The sequence below is a fragment of the Synchytrium microbalum genome, assembly GCF_006535985.1.
Source record: "Synchytrium microbalum strain JEL517 chromosome Unknown SmJEL517_scf0008, whole genome shotgun sequence".
Lineage (NCBI taxonomy): Eukaryota > Fungi > Chytridiomycota > Chytridiomycetes > Synchytriales > Synchytriaceae > Synchytrium > Synchytrium microbalum.
This window is the reverse complement of record NW_022158357.1, coordinates 189,644-213,928: the sequence shown is the minus strand read 5'-3', so window position 1 is coordinate 213,928 and position 24,285 is coordinate 189,644. Positions and strand designations below refer to the sequence as shown.

Here is a 24,285-nt window from a genome sequence, read left to right as displayed (position 1 = left end):
GGTGGGAGGTTCGGTGAAGAGACTGCTTCATCGTTCTTTTCGAGAAGCAGATCCGGGGCTGGTCTAGCGGATGATGACTCGGGTCTTGTTATCAGCACGGCAGGTTCGCCTTGAAGAGTCAACGGAGTTCTAGGAGACGAAGTGACAATGTAGGTAGTCATAGTACCCTTTCCTTTGAGGTAGACGTTTTCTCGTGATTCAAAGTGGTATCCATCTGGTAATGAGTCTCGTACAGCTTTGGTAACTTGTATCGAACCTTCGATACCCGTACTCTCCATCCTGTAAAAAAAGGAATGGTTTAGTGACCTGACGGGAGAAACAGGAACGATTTAACTTTGCATACCTAGAGGCAACGTTGACTGTATCGCCCCAGACATCGAACGTGAAATTTCGTTTTCCAATAACACCAGACACGGCCGGTCCAACTATGAGATGCAGGCGTTAATGTTTACGAACACAACCACCAAGTAAAGCTGCGAGATTCTTACCATGTATGCCAATCTTGAGGCTAAAGTTGTGATGATAACGAGCATTGAATTCTCGAATGACTTCTTGTAACTCTAGTGCGAATTCAACCAGCCTTGTGACATGATTGACCTCAAAATCTGGATTTGGCTCAGCCATAGCCATATACTTCATAGCTATCGTCTTGATCTTTTCGACTCCATAAGATTCGCAGGTGTTATCAAAATCACACAAAATGTCATTCAGCAGTCTGACTGTTTCCATTGGCGTACGGTCGACTGTTTCAAAGTTTGAAATGGAGGCAAACAAAATTGCGACACTTTTTTGATCATCAGCGATTGGTGATTGCCCATCTTTTAATCTTTGAGCAACGCTGAGTGGCAGAATGTTGAGCAACAGTCGCTCTGCTCCCGCTTGAGCGACCTTCATATCCGAATATCCTTGTTCGTGGTGTCGTTTCATAAAGTAGTTGAGGCGGGAGTATCGGTCGGTTCGACGATTCGTAGTCCAGGTCAAAAGTCCAGTAACGATGTAGAATATTATCGGTTTGTAGATAATACCACGTCCGGTAGTTGTGTACTGCGTCCATCCCAAAATCAAAGCCGTTATAGAAAATATCAAGGCCAAGAGCGCCATATCTTCGTTCATCAAATGCATTCGAAGTCCAATAAACAGACAGTACAGAGACATGATGATATATGCTGAAGCGTGAAAGTAAGACGAAGTGTTTGGGAGAGGTGTGCTAATGAGTTGCGATGCAGTAGCTAAAAAGCAGGCCAGTATAACAATCCTCGCAAATCCGTTTGGTCGCAACCATGCATGCATTTCAGCTGATGGCATTGGTTGTGGTGCAAGGTGTTCTGCTGAATCCATCCATAACGCTGTCGAGGTTTGTTCTCCTTTATCGACAACAGTCACTACTCGTAACCGTAGCTCATAATTGAGTTTGTGAACTCCATAGATAAACGCAATTAAGAAAGCTCCCAAAACACCTTCAATGATGAAGGAAGCTATTGATTGGTTGGGCTGGTAAAACACTAGGAGGTGGACTATCAGCAATAGCAGATAGACACAGAGAATAACGATGGCTGTTACTGATAGGGTTCCAGCGTGTGTACGCATATAATCCATTCTGAAGGCCTCTTCGGTTTCCTTATCTTGAAACGTGACGGTAAACGGATTGACCTCCATATCAAAGCGTCGCCTTTGAGTTTCATTTTGTGGTGTTTTCTTGATGTGTTTTATAGACGTCAAGAACTTGAAAGGGGATAGGCAAGACGATGGTTGCTGCTTTTGCTCAAACGACTCTCCCTTTTCTTGGACAGACATGAGACTTTGGCCGATTCCAAGAAGGTTCATACTAGCAGAATTCGCCATTTTAGCTTTCTCGGTTTGTAGTTCTTCCTTCTCCTTCTGATTTCTCATAGAAACGAGACATTCTCGGACGTTCCGAATTTCAGGTTGGTTGGCGTCATTCGTCAGTTCGAACGACGGGATCATGTCACCAAATCCTAAAATAGCTTTGGCCGGCTCACATTTCAATATGGGATCGTTGGCAAGTAGCTCGTTCGTTTTGTGACTTATGTGAGGTATGCCAGGTCGGGCAGTCTGTTCCATAAGCGATGCGACATCGACGTCTTGAGACCAAATGTCGTATTTGAATTTCCAAAGGCCCGTGACTCCACTGATGACGGATCCAGTATGCACGCCAACCCTGAGTTTCAGAGATATTTCATGTCGACGAGATATTGATTCAATCGTCTGAATCATCAAAAACCCCATAATGCACACTCGCCGAGCAGCGTCTCTAATGTGCTCTGGTGTTGTGAGTTGATCTGGGACACCGCCTGCGATCTGCACACAATCGCCGATCGTCTTTATCTTTTCCAAACCAAGATCTGTCGCTATTTGATCGAATTCACTAAAGATTTCTTCAAGAATGTTCACCAATTGCACTGCTGTTACAGTCGAGGAGAAGGACGTGAATCTAAGAAAGAGGTTTCAGATTTTGTCATTTAAACACGCTGGCAAGGCTACCTTACCCCACAATATCACCAAACAGAATAGTCACATTGTGAACCTCTGTAAAAGTCCCATCTACCATCATCTTTATATCATCCACATCAAGAGCAGTTGGCAATTGTCGTAAGGTGTCAATGACTTTCTGTGGCAAAGATATTTTCAATAGAGCTTCCCCTTGTTTTCGAGCCTGCACTAGTTTCGTTCGGTTTTGATATATAGTTCTAGTCTTGACGAATGTCCTTCTCATTGATATCTCGCATTGGTATCGGAAATACAGACCAACAAAGTTGGCGGTTGCGTAGAGAAGGGCATTGGCGGCCACCATAGACGGAGTCAGCTGGAGAGATGGCATCGAAGACTCGATTATGATTTGGATTAGCATGAGCGAGAATGAGAGGCATGCTGTATGTACAAAATAGGTAGGGAAGGTGTAGTAGAAAAAGAGAGTGACGAGGATTAAGGGGACTGAAACCTGTCCACTCCATATTCCCTACAAAGAACAAAAGGTCAAAGACTAGTCAAGCACATGCGCACCCCAAAACATAACTACCGATGCGAATCCATTCGGCAAATTCAGAAGCTCCGCCACAGAAATGTTGATGGCTTCAATTCCAAGAGCGCATCCCCACAGCAGCGTGATTTTAGAGTACCACATTTGAAACTTTTGTAAATTGCATAGCCATATAATCACAAAGTTGGCCAGCCATATGAAGATTATACCGAGCTGTTGAGCATTTAAACCACCGATTATTCCATCGCTAATCGCTTTAGCAATAAGAAACACAGTCCAGCCAAATTGGAGCAAGTACAGCATTTTTCTAAATCCAGTACGGTTCAGATGCAGGTGGAAGATATAGAATTCATAGATTGCTTCAATAGCAGGCTCAAAATTCAGAAATGGGCCTGTTTCGGGACTCTCGTCAATCGGATTTAAAAATGATTCCAGGAAGGTAGGCGGCGGTTTCAGAATCTTCAAGTTGGGATCGTTTTCACGGTCGATTGTGGGTTCTACTCGTAGTCTGTGTCAGCAAGCTGGTGTTAGTAAACAGGGGCGATGCATACCTTTCGGAGAGCGTATGGGCGGCGACGCAGGTCGTAAACTTGAATCAATAGACTTGAGCCGTTGAATCGGACTGGGAGCACCAATTGTAACTGAAAATGTGGGAGAGTCTGAATATTCAGTCTTTGCAATTTGGCGTCTGTCGGTTTGGGCCCGAGCTTCGGCCATTTTTTGGCACGAATATATGAAATTGTGCCTCTTCGTTGCTCCTCTTCCCAGAAGAATGTGCAGCTTGTCGACGTTGTGAATTTGTGTGATTGGAGCAGCAGCAGTCTTTGATCAGCGTGAGATCGGAACGTGCAGGGGCCAGTATGTATCAGAGCCTAACTTTATAAATAAATTCACGTGAATATGGAGCGATTGTCGGTGGTGGTGCTCGTGTGCGGGTTGTGTGAAGAATTTTGGATGAAACCGGACGCAAATAGATAGTGCCAGAGAAATGGCACTGCTATTTATGAAACATCGACTTCCTGTGGCCATATCACGTAGATATGCTTCCTCCTCAAAGGTCCTTACTCTTGGGATCAGGCGTGAAGACAAAAACAGATGGGAGAGAAGGGTTGGTTTACTGTAAGAGTTGGTTTACTGGCCTAACAGTTTTTCTGTCTTCCTGCCCCTTTCTGTCACCTGTTTCCTCCCAAATGTCGATGTTGTTAGACATTTGGCGTTCGGAATTGACCACGCTTTCAAACATTTAAATTAGGCCAGACCACGTTGAGAGAATTATTAAAGAACTAGGAGCTACGGTATTAGTGCAGCCATCCACGCGCAGAGTCATTCCAGATGAAAAGTACCAACAGGTTCGACACACCTTGTGATTTGATATATAACGTGAACTGACATTGATCCAACCCCAATTCAGGCTGGCGCAATCATTACGAATGATTTATCAAAAGCCGATATCATTCTTGCTGTCAAGGAGGTGCCAATTGACCTTCTTATGGACAACAAGACATACATGTTTTTCTCGCACACTCACAAAGCTCAAAAGTACAATATGCCAATGTTGAAAAAGATACTGGTAACGAACTTGATTTCGCTCAAATATACTAGATCTAACTCGTTTCTTATTCTAGGAAAAAGTACGTAACACCTCACAACAAACCGGCCATTCGTAGAACTCGAATATGGAACTGATCTGTTGCCTTTTCAGCAAATTCGTTTAATTGATTATGAACTCATGACCGACGAGAACAAGAAACGTCTAGTACAATTCTCCAAGTTTGCTGGCTATGCAGGTGACATGCCACTGTACTATATCACACCTCGACAATCTGATGCCAACAATTTCGTGTCCTTTTCATAGGAATGATTGATGGTCTTCACGGTCTAGCGCATAGATTACTGTGTTTAGGCTACGGGACTCCTTTTCTCAGCATGGGAATGTCTTATATGTATCGCAACTTATCCGATGCCAGGCTGGACGTGACTCGCTCCGGAATGGTCATAGCTGATGATGGTTTGCAACCTGAAATGGGTCCTATGACATTTGTATTCACTGGAGATGGACAAGTCGCTAGGGTACTGCTTGACTTTGAGACTTGGTCGCTTCTTAAGCCTAGTCGTTGGCTAACACCACAGTATACCAGGGCGCTCTTCATGTTTTCAAGTGCTTGCCGCATGAATGGGTCTCTCCGAATGACTTGAAAAGTTTATGGGAAACTAAAGGTGCGGACTGCACGCGATAATTTCTCGAGCATATCTTATTCCTTTTCAACCCATCTCATCGGTTTCCTTGTTTGTTAGGCTTCAACAATCACAAAGTGTATGCATGCCAGCTTAAAGTGTCGGACTGGGTTGTTCGAAAAGATGGTGGAAAGTTTGAGAGATCACGATATAATGAGCATCCAGACGAGTTCATGAGCGTTTTTCACGAGAAGATTGCTCCATATACACGAATGCTCATCAACGGAATCTATTGGGATCCACGATTTCCAAGACTGTTGACGAATGAACAAGCACGAGATCTGGCTCTGGAGGGCCGATTACCATTATTGACCATTGCAGATATTTCCTGTGACATTAATGGTTCGATTGAATTTATGTCGCATGCCACCTCAACAGACAATCCCTTCTTCTTATACGACCCTGTCAAGCAGATAGAGCATCAAAAGTATGCCTCCAATTTGTATCCTCGACTGTTTTTGGTTGTTCTTCACAGTTATTTTTTGTGATCTAGTGCTGAAGCTCCTGGTGTTCAAATTATGAGTGTTGATATTCTTCCAACGGAAATGCCACTAGAATCCAGTGAGCACTTTAGCAACTCATTATTCCCATATGTCAAGGAGCTTGTCCGAGGCAATTTTGATCATCCTGTTTTGAAGAGAGCCACGATTACTACTGCTGAAGGCCTGGTTCCACGTCATGCTAAGCTTGCAGAGAGTATTGCAAGATACGGAACCCCTGTATATGGTGAAGGTGCCAAAGTCATGAATTCCAGAAAAGTCTTGCTTTTGGGATCTGGTGAGATGGATTTGGTGTAACGTTACGGTTTTTTGCTTATTCGCTATTCATCTGCAAGGCTTCGTATCTGCACCACTCGTTGATTACTTGTTGAGAGAATCAAGGACGGCCATCACTATTGCGAGCAACTCGAAGCCTGAAGCAGACAGATTAGCTGCTGGAAGACAAGGAACAAAGGTTGCTCCATTAGATGTGCACAACAAAGAAGCTCTTGGTACTCTAGTATCAGAGCATGATGTTGTTGTCAGGTGTGTAGCATTTATCATATTTACTGTCGACGCGACAATCGAATATTTACTAATTAATTTCGTTGTCTTCGCTCTTGGCTAGTTTTGTTCCTGCTCCTTTACATCCACTCGTTGCGTTACCATGCATCCAACATGGCAAACATTTAGTGACAGCCAGTTACATTTCACCAGCCATGGCTGAACTCGATGCTAAAGCTAAAGCAGCTAATGTCACATTGCTGAACGAAATGGGGTTGGATCCTGGTATTGATCATATGACTGCCGTCCGTATTTTCGACGACGTACGATCTAAAGGTGGTCGAATCACATCGTTTGTATCATGGTGTGGTGGTCTTCCTGCTCCAGAAGCATCGGATAATCCACTTGGTTATAAATTCAGTTGGTCTCCACGTGGTGTTTTGACTGCTGGAATGAATGAAGCCAAGTTCAAGAGGAATGGACAGGTACGCTCTAAGTTTTGAAATTGAGTAGCAAAGCGTTCACTCCAAAAAGCGAGAGAGAAAGGTTGAAATTTATTGAAATTTCACTCACATAGATTCTTCACGTGCCTGGAATGGAATTGCTCAAGACTGCCATCCCTGTATCCATATTTCCCGGATTTGCAATGGAAGGCTTCCCGAATCGAGACTCGTTAAAGTATTTGGATTTGTATGGTCTTGGACCATTGGAGAATCTGGACAATCTGTTTCGTGGCACCTTGAGATATCAGGTTGGTATTATCATCACACTTTTCCGCAGTTGTGGTTTTTGTTTTTCGCTGGACACCTTGCCTGTATAGGGCTACTCTGAGTTGATGTCCGCATTTATTGGACTGGGATTGTTGGATGATCGTGTTGGGGGTATTCCGCCAGACATGTCTTGGGTGAGTATAGATTTGGACGTGTTGTTTTTGGGGTGCTATTATGATAGCATTGCGTTTACAATGATTTCTTTAGGCTGAACTAATGACCAATCTTGTACGAAAGGGAGGTAAGGTACCAGACATGCGATTGGCTATTGCATCCAAACTCGGAATTGGTCTATCAGACTCCAAGGGTAATGCTCTAGTGGATCGTGTGTTATCTGCACTCAAGTGGTGAGCCTTAACAAAACAAGATGCCATTCGTAGCAGCCAATGTTTAAAGCCTCTCTTCATTTCATAGGATGGACGTCCTGTCTCCCGCCCATCCAGTACCTCCAGCATCTAGTGTTTTAGATGCATTCTGTGCTCTTTTGCAAAAGAGATTAATTTATGGACCTGGAGAAAGGGATATGGTTGTGATGCATCATGAAGTTGGTGTTGAATTGGCCAATGGAGTCAAGGAACGACGAACATCTACACTTGTTTCGTATGGTGATCCAACAGGGTACACGGCGATGGCTCGTACAGTTGGTCTACCTGCAGCAATTGGCGTAGAACTGATTCTGAATGGTGAGTCTTTTATCATTTTTGGGAAAAACACGTGCTGATGCTTTCTCGAATGTAGGCTCGATTTCTCGTCGAGGTGTAATCGCACCCATGACGCCGGACGTTTATGAACCCTGCCTTCATAGTCTTGAAAAAGAGAGTGTTCGTTTCACTGAGTCGACTGTGTCTGTGTAATTAGAGCGTGTAAAAAACAAATACAAGTCTTGTAAAGGGCCGATGTACGGTGCACTAGAAGAGAATATTAGCAGTATTAGTAACATTGCCCACGATAGCGATATATCATTGCCCAGGACCCGAAAGTCTTCTCAGAAACCGCCTGGATTAAAGCCACTGAATTCATCTAGCGCGTTGCTAGATTCAACCGTGACGACATCGCCCATGGACAATGGCGTCCATCTTAACGACATCTTATCGCCGATAAGAGCTACCCCATCATTACTGAAACGAACTGGGTTAGTACGCCATAGATCAGTTTGTTATCGTCATCAACCACGACTTTTCGAAAACACAGGTTGTTGGCAGCCAACTGATTGTCTCTGGTTGAATCATTTAGATCTGACCCTCATATATCAGTCTCGGCGCGACGATGGTCAAAAGCCAACCGGCAGGAGAGCAGGAGCTCGTCCAACGAAGACATGTTTGGATTGTTGAGATCACTATCAATTACGAGTGATGATTCGTTATGGAGCTTGGGGAATCGGGTTGGAAGTAATGGCCGATCATCACTTACAAATCCTGCTACCAGTGACTTGAGACCGGGATATGATTCGAGTTTCTTTTCGGCTTGGTGAGGAATCTGGATGGTCAACCAACGTGTTTTCTGGAGTTAATTGTTTTCGTTTTTGGGTAGCGTCAATCTATTGAATACCATTACTGGAACTGGAATGATTGCCATGCCATACGCTTATTCGAAGCTTGGGATTGGACTTGCCACGACGTTGTTGGTTTCATTCGCTTGCCTGGTGAGCGCCATGTATTAGTGCTAGTAACTCATTTCAGTTTCAACTTGATTAGCGTGTTGTCACACGATGGTCAAAGCTATGAACTTGACTAACTTTGTCTCTATCTGCCCAAAGACCTGGTACAGTTTGCGTCTCCTAGTAGCATCCTCAACGTACCTCCACAAGAGCTCTGCTGACGCTAGCTACCTCTCATTGGCTCGTGCCACGATACCTGGACGTTTTGTTGTACTGGTGGACGTTGCGATGCTGATGTTGTGTCTGGGAATGGCCTGTAGTTATCTCGTCGTGATAGGAGACACAGTTCCACCTTTATTGGGCATGTCTGCGACTGCAGCTCCGGGCTGGGAGCTAGGTACGTCTTGGAAATTGTCATTTGCGTTTCACTCCAACGGCAGTCTGCATCAACTTTTATGTTACAGCGTTTCTTGTGGTTTTGATCCCGATATCTCTATTCGATTCGCTCGAAGTGCTGACAGTCATATCAGCCTTGGCATTGATATTGGTAGCGTACTTGGCGTTGGTTGTGGTTGGATTTGCATTTACAGGGTAAAAAACCATCGCGGAATTAAATTTTACAGTACTCACATATTTGACACATTCATATGTCTCTAGAGTCGATGCCGTACCAGATCCACATGTTGGCTGGTTTGTGGCATCACCAGAGTTCTTTGTCGTGTTGAACATTTTCTCATTTGCGTTCACGTGTCATCAGAATGTATGTGAAGTTGGTGTTATTTTGGTACTTCTTCAATGACTCAACGCTTTCATACTTCCAAGATGTTTGCGGTTTGCTCAGAATGTGGGCCTCAAACATTATCTCAAATCGATCAAGTCATTAATATTGCGTTGGGTTCTACTGCTATTGTGTACTTGATTGTCGGAATATCGGGCTATTTAACTCTGGGAGATGCCGTTACCAGCAATCTGCTTCTTATTTGTAAGCCTTATTTGTAAGACTTACTGAGAATCGCTCTCCAAATTGAATCTTCATATCCGTCCTTTAGATCCTGAAGGCTACCTCATAGAAGGAGCTCGGATTGCCTATATTGCATTGGGGGTATTTAGTTTTCCTTTTCAGGCAAGTGGTGGTCGTGTCATTTGTTAGTGTTCCAACATTGACCATTTGGATGTAGCTTCAACCGGCACGATCGTCTCTGGACTCACTAGTATCATCATTCTACTCCTTGCGTAAACCGTCTTATGCACCATTATCAGCAAGAGAAGATGCCGGCCCAAATCCAGATCGTATTATTGACACTACAACGAATTGGAAAAGGAATATGTGCTTGACACTGGCTGCACTCGGCATTGTGTATATCGGAGCCCTGACAGTGTCGCGGTTAGATGAAGTGTTGATACTAGTTGGGACAATTGGCGGAATCCCAATTTGTTATATACTGCCCGGCTATTTTTACTATACACTAGCTCCAAAGGATAAGAGCGCTACCTACGGAGGCTATCCTCATTTCTTTGCTCTAGCAATGATGACATTAGGGGGAATCATAATGCTCTCAACGACATTATACATAATCAATGAATTGTTTTCTAAAATATAGAAAGGTACAAGAGTACCAAGTTGCATCCTATAATCCAGACTTGTGTTCGACTTGTGTTCTATCCTTCCCTTCTGTGTGGAGAGTTGGGCCCTTTCGGCCATCGTGTTGCATTCAAGTTTTAACAAAGTACGCAAACACAATTTGGTAAGACAACTAATGACAATTGGACTTTATACCGACAGTGTTTTCTCGTCATATCTTCCGTAATCCGTGGATGCTCTGGCCTCGTTCCCGGCATCGTGAACGTCTCGGCTATGCTACATTATTTTCACATTTTATTGGGTTGACCATACAGAGCCTTACAGCTGTCGCAAGTTTTCGGGAATGAATATTGGTTGAGACCTCATCGTTTGATTTAGGTTAGTCTTCGTCCTTTTCGTTTGGTAAATGTGTCCAACGTCGTTTTGAGCTACTTGGTCTAAAATGAATTCACAGCTTTGTTTTCTAAAACATAGGTATTACAAAAATATAAAAGAGGTGTCACTAAAATCCAGACTCGATGTTGTTTGTGATTTCGCTATTGAGATCAATATGTTTGATCAAGCAAGTAGCGAAGAATCCAACAGCACAGACTGCAGCCGCTAGGAAGAACACTGGTCGAATGGCTTGTGATAAAGCGTCTGTCACGACTTGGACATATACAGGTGGAAGCTGCTTGATGAGATAGATGTTAAAATCACTCTGGCTTGACAATACACTGAGAGCCTATATTATTGGAAAGCGACAACTTGTCAGCGAATGCTTTTTAAAAGTTACTTGGCCAGCACACATACCGGTAAACCTGCAGCCTGACGCAGAGACTCGTATTGAGAGAACCAAACTTGATTGAGTAGAGAACCAAAGACCGCAACCCCGAAAACTGAATATGAAAACAGTGAGCAGAGACTTCATGAGTGAGACAATCTGGCACATTCCGTGTTTACCTCCACCAATGGTCCTCATAAAGTTGATTGCAGAGGTTCCACTCGCATGTTCGAATGGCTTGAGGGCAACTTGTCCAGTAAGAACGAGGCCTGAAGTCAAGATATGCATTTTGTTAGTAACTCAGACTAGCATACCATCTATTTCAGAAACTTCATGCCTTGCATTAAGAAACCAGCTCCCAGTCCAAAGATCAGCTGGGCGATAGATTCAAACCAGATCGAATTGTTGTATGTCAGCAAGGACAAGAGCCCACTTCCAACACACATCAGACCCGTTCCCACAACCACCGCCCAGACGTAACGGCCATTGATTGCAGCGATCGCTCCTCCAAGTGTAGCTGTGATGATGAAGCCCAACGAGATGGGGAGGCCTTGGACTCCAGAAATGGAAGCTGATGACTTGTTGACGAGTTGGAAGAACACTGGTAGCTCATACACAGCACCACTAGCGACATTTGACATTTAAGATTGGATTAGTGAAAAGCTCCTGAGAACGTTTCTTCGCGATTTCAAAGTCTTCCTTGCGAGACCAACACTTACAAGAAGACAAACCCGAAGCAGAATGTCGCCACCAAACTGGCATTGAAGTTGCGTTCGTTAAAGAGTCGGATTGGCAGAATGGGCTCTGCTACTCTGCTCTCAACAAACACAAATATGCCAATAAAGACAAATCCAACGACAAACAGCGAGATGATGATAGGTGAGTTCCAAGGGTACGTGCTTTCACCGCCCCACAAAATTGCAAGAAGGATGAGGACGCAGAAGATTGCGAGAGTAATTGAGCTAAGCGAAAGCGTAATTGAATCAGTTTTCATGATTAACAGGTTGGAGGAAAACACGTCACTTACCCAAGAATGTCAATACGTCGGAGCTTGGTAGCCAGGTTTTCTTGCTTGACTGGGATTCGTACAAGAAGCGCAACGATGCCAGCAGCAACGATGCCTGGAGGCAAGCTAGGGTGGATTTTATGTTAAAACAGTCGACAAGGCGCAATGCAACATTGCGTACTTGATATAGAATATCCATCTCCAAGACGCAGAAGAGTCGGCGATCACTATAGACGAACCGTTCAAGATAGATTATATGTGATTATCGTTGAAGACTAGCTTACCTCCTCCCAACACAGGACCTACAATGAAGTACAAAAGTGAGCTTCATCGTTCAGTTTGTATCATGAACGATCTCCTTACCAGCAAGCAAAGCAAGTGCCAAACAGCCAGAAACGATTCCTTGGTAGCGTCCTCTGTCTCTCAGTGCCACAATGTCTCCAACTATGATGAAGACGAGGGACAGAAGTCCTCCTCCTCCAAGACCTTGGACTCCACGGGAGATAATAAGCATGTTCATAGTATTGGAGGCACCACTAAATGGAAGAGTTGAAATTTGGTTAGAGTTGACACAGTGTGCGACACATTATTGAGCACAGCACGGTTGAAAGCTTTGGCTAAAGCTTACCAAAGCACAGATCCAACAAGAAACATTATGATACTGAACAACATCGAGGACCTTCGCCCAAAAATGTCAGAAAACTATGTGAAAGACCAAATACGTGATTAGTCCAAAACTGTGGGTTTAAAGCTTTAGTATACAACTTACTTTTCCGACGAGTGGCAGAATGATAGTGCTGGTGAGCAAATATGAGGTAGAGACCCATGGTATTTGGTTGAGACCACCCAGGTCCGAGGTCATTGCAATTGCTGCAGTGTTGACACTAAGCCATCCAAAGTGGTTGGAATCAACCACGACCGGAAAACCATTGTACAGCAAAACTCACATGGTAGAATCCAGGGCAAACTATTTAAAGGTGGAATATACGAGTTAGCCATATATAAACAAGCAAGCAAATCTGAGTAAAAAATGTTGCAGCTTTGTTTGATGTTGACGTTATTTGAATGATACCGAGAGGTGGAACAGCCATACATACCATGAAAACGCAAATGGCCAGCCCAAGAATAATGGTAACCAGTCGTCCCGTGGACAATGGTGGTGGCTTTAGTCCATCTTGGTCCGCTTGGACAGAAGACGCAGAGAGCTTTTCCACATCCAACGGCTCAAGATCATTCTCAGTGTGGATTTTTTCCATCTTGTAAAGCTCGATATGTGTTCTTTCGTAGCGGAGATAGTGGCCTTATCTGACAGGGAAAGCATCGTCAGTGGAATGTGGGTTGGCACGAAGAACATGACATAAAGTGGCCATAAAAGGGCATTCACGCAGCCGACTACTTACCGGTTGTTTCAATTAATGTTCGAATTGCCTTTGATTCCTCCTTGTTGGTGAGATCTGAAAGACGAAACCAAATCCCGCATCCAACATGTTCGCGGATATGAAAATTCTGCAACCGCACGAGAAGAAAACATGAGTCAGCAAAATCGCAAAATCAACTCCCGCGTAGCTGACAAAATTCCTGTATTTTAATATGATTCCCATGCATTTAATTTATACAGCAGGACTCTGCCTTTATCGTTCCCCATTGCCGCAAATCCGCCTTTGGGAGAGAAGTCTACCGAGTTTATATAACTGAGTGGTGTTGCAGCTGTAGGCCAATTAGGGAATACTTTCAAGCTAGGCAGATGAGCTAATCTCAATGCGTCCTTCTTAGCACGAGATGCAAAGAGTAGAGCTCCATTTGATGGATGGAATTGCAAACTGTGTATGGATGTAGTCAAGTTGGGTAACGTTTTGATGGCAACTACAGACCCGTTGGTAGTAGATGAGAAGGTAGCAGCTGTATCATATATGTTGACTATACCAGACCTGGATCCTGTAGCGAGATGCTGTCCGTTGGGAGACAAGGCGATCGTTGTGGTTTTGAAGGTGCTGATATCTTTTACTTTATATATACATTGTCGAGATCGTGTTTCGAATTGGTAGATTTCATCGTCACTGCCTACTGAATATATCATTTCACCATCTGATGAAAAGCAAAGTGACTTTACGGTTCCATTCATTCGTAGATTGGCAATCCATTGTTTTGTGTCTCTGGATACTAGGATGATGTAGCCTGCGTCTCCGATAAAGGCGATATAGCGATTACATGGAGACACTACAAACTTTTCAAAGCTCTTTTCCGTCCTCCCTAACAAAGTACAAGGTATAAGTTCAACCACACCTGTCATGTCACCTATGTCATCACACATACCCCGAATACCAAAGACTTTCTGAACATCACCACGATCCATATCATACGTATAGAAATGTTTTCTTCCACCCACCAACACCACTTGCTTTCCATCAGCAGTGAAGGACGCTTGGTGTATCGGCATATCCTTAAACCAGACAGACTGTATCTTTGGATTGACTTTTCCATCAATCCTAAACAGTCGTAGTGTCTTATCAAATCCAGCAGTCAACATGACTGGTGTCTTGGGATGGAATTGCACTGATTGGATCACGCACTACCATAAAGACAGGAATTTAGGCAAAACACGCGATCAAAGAACAAACACCATAACAATTACCTGTGAAAACGCCATTTGGTTACCGTCCTTGAGCCTGGTAACACTTATAGCATCTGGCGACAAGTTTACACCTGTTGATTTTTCAGTTATGGTACCGCTTGTTTTCAGAAACATGGGTTCATCATCATCATCATTGTCAGTAGCAATTACACCGTCAGCCCACCGAGGGCGAGGATTGATCTTTTCAAACCTACATTCAGCAAAAAAGAATCAGTTTGGAGACCTGGTTGCATCGTCCTCGATACACAAATGTAAACTTACTGCGTTCGTAAGCGAGCCTCGTATTCAGCACTAGAGACTACATTCTCAGACTCTGTTTTCCTCAACTTTCGCAAACGAGATTTGTTTGAGATCTCCACAAAAAGATCATCATCGTCCTCCCAAGCTGGTTTTTGTTGAGGCAGCTCGGCAGTCTTTGATGAGGTTGATAGTACATTGATGTCCTGTGACGTTGAATCGATTCGAGTTGAATTCTCTTGTCCTTCTGTTAAAGCATTGGGTGTTAAAGTTGACGACCAGTTTTTTTTTTGCAAACCAAGATACTTGGAAAAAAAAAGTTTACCAAGAGCTGGATTGACGCTAGAGCCCTTAGTATCAATAGTAAAGAGAAGCTAAAATAGACCATAGTATTAGTTAAAAAGCAATCTACCGAGGAGCTATCTGAAACCAACACTTGCCTCATCGTCATCGTCATCGTTCAAATGTCGAGATGTATCCTCCTTCAATCTATGACTTGTAAGTGAGTCGTCTAGCTCTTTACCAGCCTTGGACAGGAGCGTATCCAATCTGCCTGGCTGCTCTCCTCCAAACAACAACGCTTCGAGTGCTAGTTCCTCATTGTCAGGTTCTGGATGTGAGACTTCTGGATTGTCTATTGTCGCTATTGATGCTGGTGTTTTCTTCCTCTTGCGCTTCCTGGAAAGCTCTGGATTTGGCGGTGGCAATGCGTACGATGTCATGGCTGGCCTGAATGTGATCTGGTTGTGAGATGGATGTTTGGTAGGGTGTGATTTCCTTTTGGCAAGCTGAAGGCGGATACGAAGCTATGGATCGCGAAGCAAATTTTTCGCATCATTAGGAGCTATGTGATGCGTCCAGATTTATGAACCTGTCGGGTGGTTTCTCTTTCAAACAAGTCTCACGGCCGCTACTAGCGTTGGTGTCTTTTCCGGTCAATGCATGTTCGCGGTGTTTATACTATGGAGTTGCTGGCCGAAATATCTCGGAATTCTCTACACTGCAGGGGTGTCTTTATTCTACAACGTGTCAGTTCTATTGTAGGCGATTTAAAACTTAACCCACTGGAAATTCATACTGCTTAGCGAGAGAGTGGTGCTCTCCGGCTGCTGGTGATCGTACTGCCTCCTTGGACTTTGGGCTTTAGGTTTCCTTGTGTTTGAGGTTATATACTCACAAACCAATCTTGTCGCTGTGCATCTAAGAAAATGTCACGAATCGAGTATTTCTGTGTTATGACTGGTTTGAGATCCTTGACGGATGACGAATTCAAATGCTACTGCGTGCTCCAAGAAACTTACGACCAATACGGCAGGACTCCGGTACATCTACGAGAAGACAGTGCTCGGTCAGACAACTGACTTTATTATAACAATGGCATCCCATTTCACAGCTGCAGATTTTACAGCTCGAATTACCTCAGCTTCCTCGACCGACAACCAGTACATGCCTTTGAGACACGATTCCTAAACTAAACATAAGGATTTAGACCATTGTAAGTGCCTGCATCCAAAACAACCAACAACAGCTTACATTTCAGGTTCCAGCGATTCCAAGACGGTTCGAGTCGGAGCAGGTCGGTGTGGTAGTGGTAGTGCGACCGGCACACTCTGACGCTACAGTGATCGAGGTGGAGAATACGGTCCGCATGGTGGATTGGACGATTGATAATAGACTGCAGACCTTCTGGTTTGAGAATGCATCTGAAATACATTATTTGTGTCGAGAGTCAACCTGGGATATAGATATGGTGCCGGTGGTGGTAGCGCATACCCATTCGCGGTTGGAGGCGTCTAAGATGTTCACAGTGTAGTGATAGAGTACTAGGAAATACGTCTTGCTGTATATGATGTTCTGAGCCTCTTGCAGCCAGGAGCAGTAGTGTCTGTTCGTTGTAGGGTTGATAAACCGTTGATACATTGTTCAGACTCCCAGCCTGATGTATTAGCGTATCGTTACGGATATATTGGTGGAGTTTGAGGGTGTATCAATACTTGTGGTGGTGTATAATGATTTTCAGATGTAGCGAGTGGCGGTGCCCTGCATATGTTTGATGGTGGTAATATCAGTAATGCTCGTCTTATGACATCTGCTGGTGGGCTATAGATTGCTGTCGAGTGCAGCGACGTTTCCGTAGTCGACCCATAATCCACTCTAGCAGTCCATCTAGTTGATGACGGGTGCCAGGTATTTCATCCAGATGCGGGTTTAACAAATCCGTGCCAACCAATGATCATAATTATCGCAACTTTCGTCAATGGCAACTTTTTCCAATCCTAACATATATTACTTGTAAACTCAATAGTGTGACTTCCGGAGTATCGACATCACCCCCAGAGGTTTGCAATCAATGTTGTAATATTGTAATCTAAATTACGAAATTACGCACCGAGTCTGATTTCGGACAAGGTACGAGTTAGCCGTCAATCAACAATGTATCTGTACTGTCAAAACAATTCCTAACGATCTCAAACCTCGTTTAGATTGTACTTGGTAATCTGTGACTTGCTAATGATATAAAATATAAATGGATACTGCGAAAGTACAGAGGCCAATGCAAGAACCCTCTGAAGGACGTGCTACTCGGAAACCTCGCCCAAGCACAAGAGCTATTGATATTCCAGTCAAAGATGTCCCCACGTATCTATTGAGTCAAATGTTGTCCGCACCTGCACAATCTACGTCACCAAGATACGAACAAATGGACACTCAACACTCACCACTCCTAATCCACTTCGTAAATATCTGAAAACCATGGGTATCTTGTATATCCCACATCGAGGAGTGTATCGGTCTGGAACAACGACCACAACCCGTCTCAAAATAATGAATAGTACTCAAACAATCGACCGTAACAGTAACTAAAAGTATACAATATGGAATGTGTATTTTAGAAGTCTGAAAAATGCCAGATTTGCGCTGCTTCGATTGGCGGAGTTAGTTTTTGCCATCAAGATCGTTTGATCTTGTTTGCACATAGGAACCGTTTGAAGTACCACGTAGCGAGCTAGCAGGCCATCGAAAACGTGACAACACTTACATTCTGTTCAGAATGAATGGACTATGGTACATTGCACTATCAAATGAGCTTTCGTCAGCTAACTGTACGCAGTTGCGGCAATTTGAGTTTTCCAACAAAGCAACCAGATACACCACCAGCTTGTCTTCCCATTGTCGGCACCCAGAGAACATCAATTTTTTCCCTCTGTGTATTTGCGTCGTTCTTGTATACCTTTATTAATCGCTCAAAACCTGAAATCGTGTTTGCTTGACGGCAGCTCAGAATTCTTAAACCGCGTACAATAACCAATAACACCAACTAATAAATATGCATATGTTTGGCCCTTCAACTAAATGTCTCCAAAATCCTGTCTACGTCTGGCCTATTTTGCGTTTTTCTACATCAGGTTGAAATCAACAAATCAGCTGGAGCTTTTGTGGTGGCATCGTCAACAATTACTGGGAGGCGTGCGTCTCGTTGGGACGCTGATATCTGTGGTGGTCCGTGCTCCATAGAGGCTGATCGTGTGTACTGGATTGGTCGTGGTTCCACGGTGCTTCTCTGCGTGTCTGATTTGTTTTGACCTTGCGGTCGCTGGGTGGAGTTTCTACTCAGAACGCTGGCTGTTGTAACAAACCACAATGATACGGCGTTTATAACTGTGTCCAAGCAGCACAATGTGACGCACATAGCACCAGGCTGATGTTGAAGGACGAGCTATTGAGATGGAGCTGTCAGACTCAAGATCACCTTGCCCGCAAAGGCGGGAAGAAAACCTTACCATCTCAAGACAATTGACAAAAGTGACAACGAGAGAGAGAGATGAACCCACAATGGTCCGTTTTGCTATGATTCTGTAGTTGGCATTTGATTGAGCATTGGCGGAGAAGTTCTTAAACCCAAAGAGGACAGCCAAAAAATATGTGGTTGTGTACACAGAATCTAAAGTCAAAGCAAAAATGCATTTTTTAGCGTTTGATATTTAGTAGCTTGGAGGTTGTTAGTCTCAGTGACTTACAGCAAAAGTCGAAGGTAGTTAGAGGAATAAGGAAGCCAAACCCGTAAAAGATTCTTAAGGAGGAAAGAATGACAATTCAGAAGTAGGAACAGTTTGGCTTCTCAAACACTGTACGTACATGCAATCACCAACAGCCAATAACGGACTGTTAGGGTCGGTATTGTAACTGTGGCCAGCCCACACGAAACCTGTTTGTAAAAAAGCACGTCAGTCTAGACCAAAAGTTTGGCTTCAATTGATCTCCACCTGCAACTGCAATAGCAGCAAATGGCGACAGCAACACCATGTTCATCTTCCAAATTGGATCTTGGAATCGAGGTTTAGTGCTCGTCACTACGCGGAGCTTTTCCAAAAGGAAGAGATACATTGCTAGCTTGGAGCCAGCTGCGTGGGGTAGAAAACGGGGAATTGAGAAGTCGAGCTCGAGCCTCCAAAAAACATCTCATTCATAATTAATACCGTATGCAATCACTATAAATGGAAGAGCAAATCAGACTGATGTAATGTATGAAACATGACCAAGAACGCGATCCACGAAACACGCGTCGTCAAGGACGCAATCCATAGAACATGATTAAGTCCAGTACCACTCACCACAGAAAATATGTATTCCTGCACAGCCCCAGTCTGGGATATTGAGAGGACTCAGGTTAGGTACAAGGCTATAGAAAACATACATCAAGTCATACCGTTTAGAGTACTGTTCAGCACTAGGAATTCACTGCCTATGGCAAAACACACCGCCAGCAAAAGCTGAGACAATCTTAGAATCCTCGGATAGTCAAGAGGAAAAAATAATCTGCACGATGATAAAAGACGTGGTTAGAATTGTGAAGCATTCATTTCGAAGGTGGGTTGATTTTGACATACCTCCAGCTCATCGTAAAAACAACTGATAGTACAATGATAGCGAGCATAAATACAGCCATGGCCACATTCTCGAGCACAGTAAGATTCGCCATATTTGTGGTTGGCAAAATTCAAAATTCAAAAATCTTAAATCACAGCAGCAGACCGCGCGAATGGGCTGGAGATTGTCCGTCGTGCCAAATGAGAGAAGCTTCTTGCTTTAGAAAAGGTTGAAGTAGCTTCTTGTGGTGCGCTGGTTAACCTAATGTCCACAGGAGTCCTCCGAAACCCCAAATTCCCCAGTGTGATTCGATGATGGTGGGGGCCAAAGCATTCTAGCGAATCGGGGATTTGTGAGAATGGCCTTTGAGAGGGACTGGCTACAGAACCTCCACTGACTCCATGTTGGTGTCTGAAATCTGAAATTTTCAACAAAACACAATTTGGAATTGTCTGCTAGCCTCATGCCACGTCCATCGCAGAAAAGCACGATAAAAGGTCTCCTGGACTACCACGACAAGCTTTGGTGGTGAAATGTAGATCAAAGATGTACACGTAAAATGGTGCACAACTCTGCGTCCGCAACAAAGATAACTCCCTCCACTTTGGAGCAAAGAAGTAAACTGTTTTTCTAAAGTCTCAGATAAACTGACACGATGCTTATCAAGTTTAAATTACGTGTTACCGCTCTCTTCGGACTTTTCTTGGCTCTACAGCAGCAATCCTCTGCTCAACAGCTCCAATTACTAACAATCTCGAAAATTGGGTTTTCTACTTGCTACAGTATGTATCTACATTGACTTAATAATATGTAATTCATTCTTTATTCAAACATTGTGGTTGTCAATGTTGTGTTGTTCCTGGTGTTTGATTCGTCCTAGACAAATTGATTTCAAAGTGTATTTAATTATCCTTCTTCTTACGACAATGTAGACTCTGGAGGAAAGCAAGCTGGAGACCTGCACATCACGATTGATACAGATGGGGTACTTACTTGTGCTTATGTTTGTCTTCTTATTTGTTTGACTCACAGTGGTTGATGAATTAGCATCTCCCAATGCAAGAAACTGGTCTGCCAACTTTGAATATCTTTGCAAACCAAGCAGGAAGAGCAGTTAACCTGTTGAGTCGCCCGTGTTGATTGACGACCTCTGTTGAACCGCCCATTGACACACTTTACTCGACAGGGTCTTGCAAAATGGTTGGAATATGGATTTTGGACCGCCAGTCATGGCTAACGGAGCCACCGGATTTAGCGCTACTCTTGGTGATGACCATCCAGACACTGGGGGAATCTTCACCGTGTCATTTGCTGACGGAGGTTTGCAACCAGTTTGATTCTTGGGCAAAGGCTATCATTGTTTGAACTAACGCATTTGATCTCCGTCCTAGGCAACGAACAGGTTGACTGTAAACAATTAGCCTTCACAGGAAGTGCCAATATGAATGGAACTTCCGTCAAAATGGTCATTATGGGTATTCAACAAGCAGGAGGAGCACCTCTTGCTGTAGGCACAGGTTCACCAACAAATCCATCCTCACCTCCAGCTATTATGTCTGTAGCTCCGGCAATGAGGTCTGCAGCCCCTGCCATGATCTCTCCCGATCCCGTAAAAGCAGCTGCAGCTGCTTCTCCAGATCCAGTAGTCCCTCCTCCAGTACCAGCCTTGATTGCATCACCAGAACCAGTAGCTTCAGACCCAAGTCCAGCCCTCATGAATTTGGAAGTCGCTGCTGCCTCAGCTGCGCCACAACAATCGGCTGCTCCACCTCTACCTCAACAATCCGCTGCTCCACGAGCAGTGGCCCCACAATCATCAGCAGGCTCAACAGGAGGTGCCAACAATCAGACTGTAATTGTCAAGTTGAATTTTAGCAAGGCCTTTCCAGACAAAAACAAATGCGATGGCTCCGATACAGCATCACTTAAGGTCGAGTTTAACGGAATATCGACAAATGGACATCAACCCATGGAAGAAACAGGCCTACCAGATATAACTTGTCTCTTTTCTGAAAAGGTAGCTGGTGTTGGTGCCAATGGAGCATCTGTAAGTGCAAATGGTGGCATGACATTTAGTCTGAAAGATGATACTCCGAACTTTGCACTCCCAATCAAATTCCAAACAGCATGTAACAAGAACCAATTGGATCAAGCAATAATAATTACAGGTTGCACGTGCTCTATGAAGAATGGAACAGCTTGCAATGTTGTTGGCTGAAACCAGAAAACCGTCTGTGTGATGGTATATTTAGTCTGCAACCAATAAAACTGTTCCAAACCTCTCAAACAATCGTTTTGTAAATGTGATTCCAATGTATTCCCGGACTCCTGATTGTGATATCAAACGAGCTCTGCGTTACGTGCTTCCTTTGAAAGAACCAAAACCTTCAGTGGAGTGTCCATCCCCTTCGTTGGACTGTCAATGGAGTTGGACCGGGTATCCAGAATGGATCTTGGTTGTTCATTTGAGGAATTCTTGCCCTCTTGAGCAGACATTCCGTCCGATTTGCCTTGTCCCTTTTGGTAGATCGAGCTTCTGTTGACGACACTTTTTCCTGACGTGACGTACCAAATACTCAACGAGTTCACCACAGTGTCAAAGCAACAGAGCAGAGCACACTAAAATGGAAGCGATAGAAAGTCAATCGGTTGCGTTTTTCTGAATTTCCATGAATGGCTTACCATAGAACCGCTTTGATGCTGAAATATCAACTATAAGTTCCAAAAGATGTAAGTATGGAACCTGTACAAACTGAAAACAGCCTCATTTCTCACCACTTCAACGATGTTTGCAAATGTCACGACAAGAGCGACGGTAGATCCTATCAGCGTTCGTTTTGCAATCATCTTATAGTTGGCAGTCGATTGCGCATTGAGGCTGACATTCTTGTGTCCAAAGATCACAATTAAGAAATAAGTGGTTATGTAGACACTGTCTAAAAATACGACATGGAGTCAGTTTTGGCCCACCTAGACATGGATTAGCAGTACTTACAAACAAAGTCAAAGGAGACCAGCGGGATGAGAAACTGGAGACCATAGTAGATTCTTTTGAGAAGCTTGTCAGTTGTGAAGCACTGACATGTATTATAAAAGTGGTCCTCAACTCACTCGCAACCACCAACTGGCATAAATGGGTTGTTGGGATCTGAATTGAAAAGGTGTCCAGACCAGACAAATCCTGAAGGTGACGGTAAATAGTGATTCAGTCTCGGAAATACGTAGAGACACTCTTTTCACAATACCGACCTGCGACGGCAATAGCACCGAATGGTGACAACAACACCATGTTGAGTTTCCACAGGGGATCTTGGAATCTCCCTTTTGTGCTTGTCACCACATGAAGCTTCTCGACCAAGAAAAGGTACATGACAACTTTCGATCCTGCATACGCAATCACTAATAAAAGAAAATCGTTGATGAATTGGTACAAACAGAGCTAAAACCCTCCTTACGAGACAAACTGACCACAAAAGATATATATCCCTGCACAAGCATAGTCTGCGTTTCCGAAAATAAAGGAAATGAGATCAAATCGCGTCTAACGAGACGATCCCAACAACCTTCCAAAACACTGCAATACACGCACCATTCAAAGAACTATTCAGAACCAGAAAGATTTCTCCTATCGCAAAGCTCATGGCTAGCAAGAGCTGAGACAATCTCAGTACTCGAGGATAATCCAGAGGGAAAAATGAGCTAGATTTGACGTCAGATCTAATACTAGGCAAAAGCAACTTGAGTGTGGTCTTACTGCCAGCTGACCGTCAATATGACTGCCAATGTCATAGAACCAGTCAATAGGACCGCAACAGAAAAGTTCTCCAGCACCGTTAGGAATGGCATGGTTGCTCGTAATACTGTGGGTCACCAGCAAACAACAGCGATGGATGATCCAACAATTTATATATGAGGTTACTTGCTGACGTCACGGTTGTCTGTATAAATGATATTAAATTCGAAAACGTTACGGCATGCTTCAACCACAAAATGACTGAAGTGTTTGCCTCTGATTTGGACTCGGGCCTTTTTTTGCTTGCAGACGAATGAGGGTGATTCCAAGGCGATGTTCTTGTATCGAATGGCAAACTAAATACCAGAAATTAGTCTCAATCCAGTTGTCTTCAGCAAGACTACGGGCTCTCCAAAGCTCAGACTCCAAAGCTCAGAGTGCGCTCTTCAAAGAATTGCCAAAATCTGATGGCAAGGTACATCACCAGGAGCGTAACTTCCAAGGACAGGGATATTCAATTTTTCAAAGCTCATAAGCTTGAGAGCAAAATCACTGTGCTCCTGGGTGCTGCCTCGGTGCGTTGGTGTTGGTCTTGCTCTTGCAGAGTTGACTGCCGCAAATCACCAGAAAACGCCCAAGAACACCATCCTCTCCCATAAAAGAGCTCCAGATTTGATTTCATAATGAAAATTCGTGTCTCTCGTATTCAATATGAGGGACAACTTTCGGAATCGCCAAAAGCACAAGCACATAAGCATATCGAAACAAATCAAGTTGTACACCTATGAACTACTTTTACCAATTATTTACATTTACTCAATTAAACCTCCTTCCATTCTTAAAGGCTCGAACATGTTTTGGAACGTCTAGCACAACCGTC

At 43.8% G+C, this 24,285-nt stretch overlaps 4 protein-coding genes across 4 annotated transcripts; 2 read left to right on the top strand and 2 right to left on the bottom strand.

Moving 5' to 3' along the window:
- Positions 1–3,986: 3,986 nt before the first annotated feature.
- SmJEL517_g02078 (uncharacterized protein) lies at positions 3,987–7,840 on the top strand (the record flags this gene model as incomplete). Its single annotated transcript, XM_031168006.1, has 16 exons — positions 3,987–4,117; positions 4,251–4,347; positions 4,410–4,568; positions 4,624–4,629; positions 4,701–4,785; positions 4,854–5,068; positions 5,137–5,215; positions 5,294–5,660; positions 5,727–6,010; positions 6,069–6,258; positions 6,341–6,701; positions 6,794–6,967; positions 7,037–7,120; positions 7,194–7,333; positions 7,401–7,669; positions 7,725–7,840. The coding sequence occupies 16 exons, from the start codon at positions 3,987–3,989 to the stop codon at positions 7,838–7,840; spliced, it is 2,757 nt and encodes a 918-aa protein (XP_031025935.1).
- Positions 7,841–7,882: 42 nt separating this feature from the next.
- Positions 7,883–10,184, top strand: SmJEL517_g02077 (uncharacterized protein; the record flags this gene model as incomplete). The annotated part of the gene is made up of 9 exons (XM_031168005.1): positions 7,883–8,118; positions 8,220–8,453; positions 8,517–8,628; positions 8,743–8,980; positions 9,048–9,174; positions 9,241–9,343; positions 9,406–9,565; positions 9,633–9,685; positions 9,762–10,184. 9 exons carry the CDS (start codon positions 7,883–7,885, stop codon positions 10,182–10,184), a joined length of 1,686 nt encoding a protein of 561 aa, XP_031025934.1.
- Positions 10,185–10,667: 483 nt separating this feature from the next.
- On the bottom strand, positions 10,668–13,190 carry SmJEL517_g02076 (uncharacterized protein; the record flags this gene model as incomplete). The annotated part of the gene is made up of 13 exons (XM_031168004.1): positions 10,668–10,889; positions 10,958–11,043; positions 11,108–11,197; positions 11,281–11,552; positions 11,648–11,890; positions 11,956–12,060; positions 12,116–12,161; positions 12,219–12,236; positions 12,298–12,470; positions 12,563–12,636; positions 12,704–12,818; positions 12,882–12,901; positions 13,032–13,190. 13 exons carry the CDS (start codon positions 13,188–13,190, stop codon positions 10,668–10,670), a joined length of 1,623 nt encoding a protein of 540 aa, XP_031025933.1.
- A 329-nt stretch (positions 13,191–13,519) lies between these two features.
- Positions 13,520–15,525, bottom strand: SmJEL517_g02075 (uncharacterized protein; the record flags this gene model as incomplete). Its single annotated transcript, XM_031168003.1, has 6 exons — positions 13,520–14,184; positions 14,248–14,503; positions 14,567–14,756; positions 14,828–15,050; positions 15,129–15,177; positions 15,238–15,525. The coding sequence occupies 6 exons, from the start codon at positions 15,523–15,525 to the stop codon at positions 13,520–13,522; spliced, it is 1,671 nt and encodes a 556-aa protein (XP_031025932.1).
- Between the last annotated feature and the right edge of the window lie 8,760 nt (positions 15,526–24,285).